Raw genomic sequence first — 8,020 nt, forward strand, 5'->3', positions numbered from 1 at the left:
AAACAAACTGGTTAAACACAAGGCTCACCAACAGAGTGATTAAAATACGTAAGAGGAGATAAAAATACTTGCTGTTTATAAAATATCAGATTTGCTTATAACTGAAGAAGCTCCATAAACAATGAAATCCTACAATTTTGCCACAAACAATATTTTTGTAGCAACAGAGCTCCTCTGGTTTAGATAAAAACGTTATTAATTGGGCCAAAGGAAACATATTTAATTTTCAGAATTGGTGCACGTACTGATTTTAACTCAATGTAAATAAGGCTCTTCTCCAAAGGTCTTTGAGACACATGTTCTTTCCATCTTGAATGCTAAGTCAATGCTGCAAAGTGAGAAAATACATTTCTTGTGCTAACCTTTCTATAAAATTCATTATGCATTGCTGACAATTTAAGAAAGTGGTTTCAGCCATAGTACAAACTTTCGTCTGAGCAGACGAGAATTTTAATGAGATGGGAACAACATTTGAAGAGTTTTCTCAAGAATTCAAATGCACTTGTTTGATTTCAAATCCCAGTATTTCCAAAGCCTCCGAGAGGCAGGACTAGAAGTGGATCTGCTGATATTTTGGAAGTCTCTTAGACTCTGAGCTGCCTACTAAGCAAACATCAATGGCTATCAAGAACAGGACTGGAATTGCTGTGACACTATAAATAGGATTTTCCAAAACAGGAACCCAGAAGTCATATTGTTAAAGACTTCCTTGTTTTAGTTTAGGTATATAATACTTTCTTATTTTGTAAATTAATCTTAGCATGTTAAAGAGTGAATTAAAAATATGGTGAAATATAATAAGACAGTACCTGAGCTCATCACACTAATAAGATACCTCTGAAAAGTTACAAGGTCTGAAGGTACCCTCTGCATCACCTTCAAAATGTGTACCTCACCCCCCCTGCCCTTTGAAAGGCCCTGTATTACCTGGCTTTGATCCTTCAGGGACTGTCCCATTCCAAACTTGGTGTAAGAATTCAGGTCTGTTGTCATTCATATCAATGACATTAATAACAATGTCAATAGGATTTTCCACCTGGTTTCCATTTACATCCACTGCGTGGGCTCTCAGCTGCAAAAAAAATCATTAAAAGTAGTCCAATTTCCACAACACACGGGCACAAATAGATGCAATAATGGTGACAGGAAGTTTCAGGGCAGATATTTTTAGTGTATTTTGCTATCTGCCACTACTCCCATTGACAGATTGAATTTTCAGGTTGCTGATGGAACTGCTGAAGTTCAGACTTCTGAACTATTCCAAGCTGCAGACTTCTTTTGTTTGCTGAAAATGATTTTAAATCATGTAATTTTGATTAATACCAATGGCTACTGTCATATACAGGTCTGTATTTCATAATAACTGTTAGAAAACAGACTCTAGATATATGCAGATTGATATCAAACGTAGCAACTTATTAACAATCCATATGGAATGAACACTGGCATCACTTTCAAAAATTCTTTACTGATTTTATGGATGTTGAATATACATGAATGAATAGAAAAAGCATACAAAATAGATTTGTGTTACCTCAAACAGCAAGGTAAGGTTGGTGCTAAATCACTGCCAGTAAACACACTGAAATTCCAGGCTAAAATTAACCTGAAGTTTACAGACTGAGTTTCAAAGATACTGAGACACTTAAATTTAATGCCCTGGTTGTCAAAAAAAGGACTGAGTAACTACCTTTGACAGTGAGATTTACCTAAATCATCTTAAATTGGGCAGTCAATAAAAGGGAACACAGAACTTTCTGAAAATGTGAACCTATGTATCCAGGCCAGAGGCTGGTAATTGCTAGGCAAATAGCAACTCTCTCCTAAAGCCTATTATAGATACACACACACACATATCTTCTGGCTATGGACCTACCAGAAAGGAAGCAAGAGGACATTATTAACTCACCACTCTGGAAATGACTCATATAAATGTAAATTCCTAAGTCAGTGAAACTTGAATGCTAAATTCTCAGGAAAAACTTGAAGGATGTGGGAGCTGTTCCCTTGTGACAACCATTCTCCTCAGCCTTCCCCCAGCAGCCTCCTGCTGTCACCTCTGTTCAGGAGCAGCACTCCAGGGGCTTCCCAGAGGAGGTAAGGAGTGTTTTTACTCCATGACATGTTGGAAACTCTCTCTCTGAGTCTCTGAGTGACTTCTGTAATGATTTCAGCGTGCTCTCTCAAATGCAGAGACAACTTTAGGTCACAACTCAGTCTTCTCCCTTCCCTCAAGTCTTTCTTATCCACTAGAATCCGTGGTCTACTTTGTCAACTTTTTTTTAGAGCAAAGAATATCATTTTCATAAGCTGACAGACCTAATTTCCAATTCCATTAAAATGCTTAGATTTGCCCCCGAAAATGAAAATGGGGAGGTTATTCTTCCCATCCATTTCTCAAATCACAGCTGCTGCAGTTCTAATAGCAGTCACGTCCTAATTTAAGTTGCTGAATTAAAAGTAAACTTTTGAAAAATATACACTTGCAGTGGAGACTGTGATCAATGGCCTGTATTTGAAATATTAGCTACAGGATCCATACTTCAAGCTTTAAAAACTACTTTAAACCTATTAAATCACTGTTTATGTATGTTAATGTATTTAAGCTGCTTAAACTTAGTAAGAGTTAGCTTTAATAAGTACAATAAACACAAATCTGCTACAAACTCTTCAAATCTTTTCCCACAGAAAACCAAACGCTGCTACACGAGTCACGTTGGAAGCTGCTACCTTCAGTTTGATAACCTGATTTATGGTGAATTAAAACCCTTACATGAAAAGAAGCAATCTGCTCTCGGTCCAAAGGCTTTGTCACAGACAGCTGTCCTGAGATGGGGTTGATGATGAAGATGCCTGTTGGAGGTTGGTCAGCTCCTGGGCCAGTCACACTGTACCTCAACGAGAGGCTCTTGTCACGATCAGACCTTATCTAGGTGTCAAAAAAAAGATAACACTGACATTAGCTACAACCAACCAGAGGTGAGGGAGTGCTGCAGAGAGCAGCAGTGGCTCTTCTTTCTTTTTCTTCCCTCTTCAAGCTAAACTTGTGAAAATAATTACCCTGGCAAAGACAGTACCAAGTTTGGGGTTTCCAACGGCATTTTTCGTTGGTCAGAAAGGTGGTCAAGGAATTTTCAGGAATATAAAACTAGCCCTGCTTACTTCTCATAAAGAGATAAATTGTATTAAACCAATACAAATAAGCATTCTTACCTTAAACAGAATTGTTTAGATCCTAGAAAAAACAAACTATCATAAAATTATGCAAGAAATAAAAAGTCTGTTTGTTGTGGATTTTTCCCTCCCTGCTCATCCTCCAGATCAAAGCTACAGATTCACTTTGGCTACTCACAGTAGCCCATGAGAAACGTGTTGGGTTTGTTTAAAGACTGAATTTTGATCTCATCTTCCAAGGAAAAAAATTAAAGGGCAGTGCATCTGGGAGGAGCAGGTGAGTCACCAGCATGCACATCAACACAACAGAGCAAAACCACATCCCACCAACCTGGGCTAATGCTCTATCAAGTTCCAACAAATCCTCACAGAAGTTGATCCTAACCAACCAGTAGCATGGTTGGAAGCCCTCTCCTTGTGGTGGGCTACAGGCTGTGGCCATCTCTGTGCTGCAGAGTCCTCTGAGCAGCTGGTGTCCTCAACCCCATCACATCCCATCTCCTTCTGCACTCCTCTGCCTGCCCACCCTCACACCCTTCCCAAGTGGAAAACTCATAGCAGATGACTGGAGAACTTCTGAATTAGCAGAGATCCTCCTTAACTACTTAAGGAATTCATCACAGCACTTGTCACCCAAAACAAGGCCACCTTCCACCAGTACAGGAGCACAGGGACAACTCAAAAAACCACACCAGTAAATGCAGCCCAGCCCATGAGGCACAAAGGTAGCAACAGACACCAGCCCAAAAGGCTCTGATAGATGTTTGGACTACCACAAAAATCTCTTCAAGAGCTCTCCAAGGGACACTGAAAACACCTTTCTATTAACTTCCTTACCCTAACTAATTCCTGAGGAAAAGGTCCTCTGGAATTTTCTGGCAGGTTGATTGGAGGAATAACCCAGTCTCTCTTCTGCCTCTTCAGAGGGCTGCTGTGCTTGTATTGTTGCCATGGAAATACAATGTCTTCAATTTCCTTTTGGTCCTTTCCCAGATACAAGATAAAATTAAGCACATGTTAGAAGGAGAATTACTAGTAGACGTTATGAGATAAACTCAGATTCAGTTACATAATTGACTGTTTTTCCTCCATGTTCACAGAACTGCTTCATTTGCATTCAACAGTGCAGCACGAAGATAACCAAAATTACTTCCAACTCCACTGCTAAATTTCAAAAACTCCTTTTCTTTTTTTACCTTATTCAAGTTGGAGGAGAAATGGAATGCTAAACTATTTATGACATGGCACCACTGTGTAAACTGTTCTGCACCTTCTGAAAAGTAGTTAATATTTTGCAGAATTTAATAACATGCCTTTACTTCTTTCTCATTAGCCAGAACTTCAGTTCAGGTAATGTGCTACTGTACATTAAATTTAGATCTGGGTGTGCTAAAATATAATTTGAGTTCCAAGAGAAGTTTAATACATACTGGTAAGGAATGTCTCAAATATTTATGACCCTATTAAATCCCATAGAATTAATGCTGTAATTATTTTAAACCTATGTCAGCCATGATGGATGCAGTAGATGACCCACTTTACACATTGGGCATTAATCTCTGCTGGGTGTCAACATTCCTTTCCTAGTCCCTTCTCTATCTGCACTCAATTTGGCCTGTGGATGCCAGCACACACACATAGCTGTGCTAGCTTGCTCAAGGGTGGACAAAAACACTCTTTTTCCAAATCTTTTAAGAGAAAGGCTTTAAAAGAGTGTCTAATCCAACATGCCACAGTAGAAACAAATGTCCAGCTGAAGGCCAGGCTGGACTACTCAACATCCTGCTGATGGCAAGGATGACTGAACTGGACCTTTGGAAAGAACAGGGAATGCCCTGGTTTTGCTCTTTTACTAGACTTTTACAGACAAAATGACAACCCTGACTCTGTTAATAGCATACCTTAGATGATTTAAAACAGTCATCAGGTAAGTAGACAAAAAAACCCTGAGGATTCCACAGCTCTGGTCTCCAGTGTGCTCTTTGGAAAATATCTTGCATAACCACACTGTCTATTTTGACATTATGCTTTAATCTTTTAAAGCATACCTATTACAGGTATGTTTATCTATGAATAAATTTTGTTCTTTATTTGTAAACTAAGCACTTTACAAGAGAATGTAAGAAAGAGCAGGTGATATAACAGCAAAAGGCTAACACTGTTTTCCTAAAATAAATGCCTTTTTTGTGTATCTTGCTAGGTTTGAGTTTTGTTCAAGTCCATGGGTTATCCTATGGCAGCTTCCAGCAGAGGGAGACTATCTTCCTCACCAAATACTGCAGGAATCATGAATAACTTACAATCTCCAATTTGATTATGAAGAAACAAGACAAAGCCAATATTCCTGGCCAGAAAAGCTGTCCTGCTACTGTTGTAAATCTCCAGTTCCCATCTAATAAACGTGACTGATGCATTCTAGCACAAATCTGTTTATTCTGTGGCTATATTTAACCACTCCAATAGACACTGTAATACTTTCAAGACATTTAAAATAAAGAAATGACCGTTTCTGACTGAAATTCAGGTATAAATCTCAAACTAGACAAACAAAAAGCTCCAACCTAAACGAATCCTATAGCCTTAAACAAGCATTTCTTTCCATGCCTTAGCAAAGCTACAGAATTAAGACTACAGAAAAGTTCTTTGTAAAGCTCCAGCTCTGCATGCACTAGGTGGCCATAAATGAGCTGCCCCATGGAGAGGTGCCTGATGGACACCATCAAATCCCTATTTTCAGGTCTGTTTGCAGAGGTGCACTCACGCAGGTTGCATTTAGTTGTTTTACCTTTGGTGGCACCCCTGTGGAGGCTGGTTCAGGGGTCAGCTTCACTCTCATTTGCCATTCTTCCTGGGTTTCCTTGTCTTGAGCAGACACGACAAACTCCGTGGGCTCTGATGAAAGCTGGAAGCTTCGCTCAGCATAGACCACACCATCTTCACCTACTCTGAAATCTTCTGGCTCACTGCTCCCAAAGTGTATTTTTTGGTTTCCGTGACAGCTTCGAAACCTCACTGTAAAACAGACCCAAAATGAAGACCAAAAATAAATGAAAAAGCAGTCGACTTGAACTTGGTGTGACATAAAGTGCATGAAGAACAAATATTAAGCATTAAGAACAAAGAAAGACTTAACTTGTTGCTGCTATCATCACATGCAATTATAAGTTAAGTCTTGTGCTTTAGGGCTCAGCCCACCTAATGGTGAAATCCTTCTGTGGGCTGCTAGAGCTTTTAATCCTAGAGAGGCTGCCTCCCTCCCAAAGACTTGCCCCCCCAGCCAGAAAATCATTTCCCTCCATGCCCTACACAAGATTTCAGTTGGTTTCCAGTGGAAACCACTGCAGGGATCTGCACCTCAAGCCTCACAAAGACCCAGTCGTGTCCATTAAAAACACTCAACAAATTCCTCTATGCTGCAACTGTAACTGCAAACACAACCATGCTTCCAGAGCCTTCTCTACCAAGGGGGGTGAGGCAGAAACCCACAAGTTCATTAAGAGATTAACTTCTGTGGCCAGCTCAGCCTGCAGTTCAGCTCTATCATCTCAGGTAGGTCACTTTTGAGCTCTAGGCCTGAGTTTCCTCATCCTTCATCTACAAGATGGAAGCAGAAGTAAACACCTCAGAAAGAATTAAGTTAAAGACTTTTTGTTTTTTTTAAAGCTATTTCATATACTACCTATACACTCATCTATTTAGGAGTTACCCATTCTTGTTTAAACCCTCCTGCCCCTTTCCTTTTGTCCTATCTGAAGGATGCACATTGGAACAAGAAATCAGTAAAACTGATTGTATAGATAATTATTTGAAGTGCACAAAACAGAGCAGCTAACAGGCTGCTGCTTTCTTTACCCAATTGCTTTCACTACCACTTCTTTTCTGGGTTACTGCAAATAATAGTAGGTTAAAAATGAAAGCATGCTTTTATAACCAATGATCATTCTTTAATGTTTCCAAAGCATTATGAAATATGTTGACTGCATGAGCAACAGAAGTGCAAAACATCATTATGAAGGTTGTGCTGAAGATGGAATGAGGCTTTATGCTTCATTTCAGTTATTGGACTTTGTATATTGTGCTAAACCATGCACAAACTCTTTAGCTTCAACACCTAAAGGTCCCTCTCAAGAAAAATCACTACTAAATGTGATGCATCATGTGCTTTCTTCTGTGATGCACTGTTTCCAGGAAGGTGCTGAGAAGGAGAATTGTACCTTTTGGTATCTGAACTTCAGGGATCATGCTGATGTTCAGATGCCACATAAAATTTGTTTCCTTACTGCATACTTCCAGTTATCTAGAATCTCCCATTTGCCCTCTCCTGACAGGAGAGGCTGTACTTTAAAAGGGCCCATCATGTACAAAATTGAGACAAAGTACAGCACTCCTCAAAATAAATGATGAAATACCAACTTTCTTCACACTGATCTTGCTGGGCTGGGTGTGGATACTGCTCGTTCCAGAAGAAACAGCTTGCAAAGTTTGAAAGTCTCCCTCCATGGAGCACCAGCCTCACCTTGGGGAGAAGAACATGCCATGTCCACTAAGCACAGAACCCAGGAAGAACAGATCTGCCTTGTCAAAAAGGCTGAAGCCTCACCACTGGGCCTCCTGTGGTCCACCCTGTAGATGTTGCCTCAGGCTTCCTCACTCACAGCGAGTGGCTCACTGAAATGCTAATAAATACTCAGTCTCTCACCTAAATTTTCATATAAGTCACTCTCTAGGCAATCCCTATTGCTTTTCAAGTCTATCATGCCTGCTCCATAAAGTACAACAAGTTTTTTATCCTATGGATCTACAGACTGCAGGTCTGCAAGATTTGGAGGTGGCAGAACCTCTGTTT

At 39.9% G+C, this 8,020-nt stretch overlaps 1 protein-coding gene across 1 annotated transcript in view; it reads right to left on the reverse strand.

Moving 5' to 3' along the window:
• CDH2 (cadherin 2, type 1, N-cadherin (neuronal)) overlaps window positions 1-7,712 on the reverse strand; it is a 36,153-nt gene extending 28,441 nt beyond the window's left edge. Inside the window, exons 1-5 of the mRNA XM_008950220.1 lie at window positions 7,691-7,712; window positions 5,960-6,186; window positions 4,012-4,158; window positions 2,774-2,929; window positions 928-1,072 (exon numbers count right to left, since the gene is read on the reverse strand). Coding sequence (XP_008948468.1) covers window positions 928-1,072; window positions 2,774-2,929; window positions 4,012-4,158; window positions 5,960-6,186; window positions 7,691-7,712 — 697 coding nt within the window. The remainder of the gene's footprint in view (window positions 1-927; window positions 1,073-2,773; window positions 2,930-4,011; window positions 4,159-5,959; window positions 6,187-7,690) is intronic.
• Between the last annotated feature and the right edge of the window lie 308 nt (window positions 7,713-8,020).

Source organism: Merops nubicus, unplaced genomic scaffold (genome assembly GCF_000691845.1).
Source record: "Merops nubicus isolate BGI_N331 unplaced genomic scaffold, ASM69184v1 scaffold2622, whole genome shotgun sequence".
Taxonomy (NCBI): domain Eukaryota; kingdom Metazoa; phylum Chordata; class Aves; order Coraciiformes; family Meropidae; genus Merops; species Merops nubicus.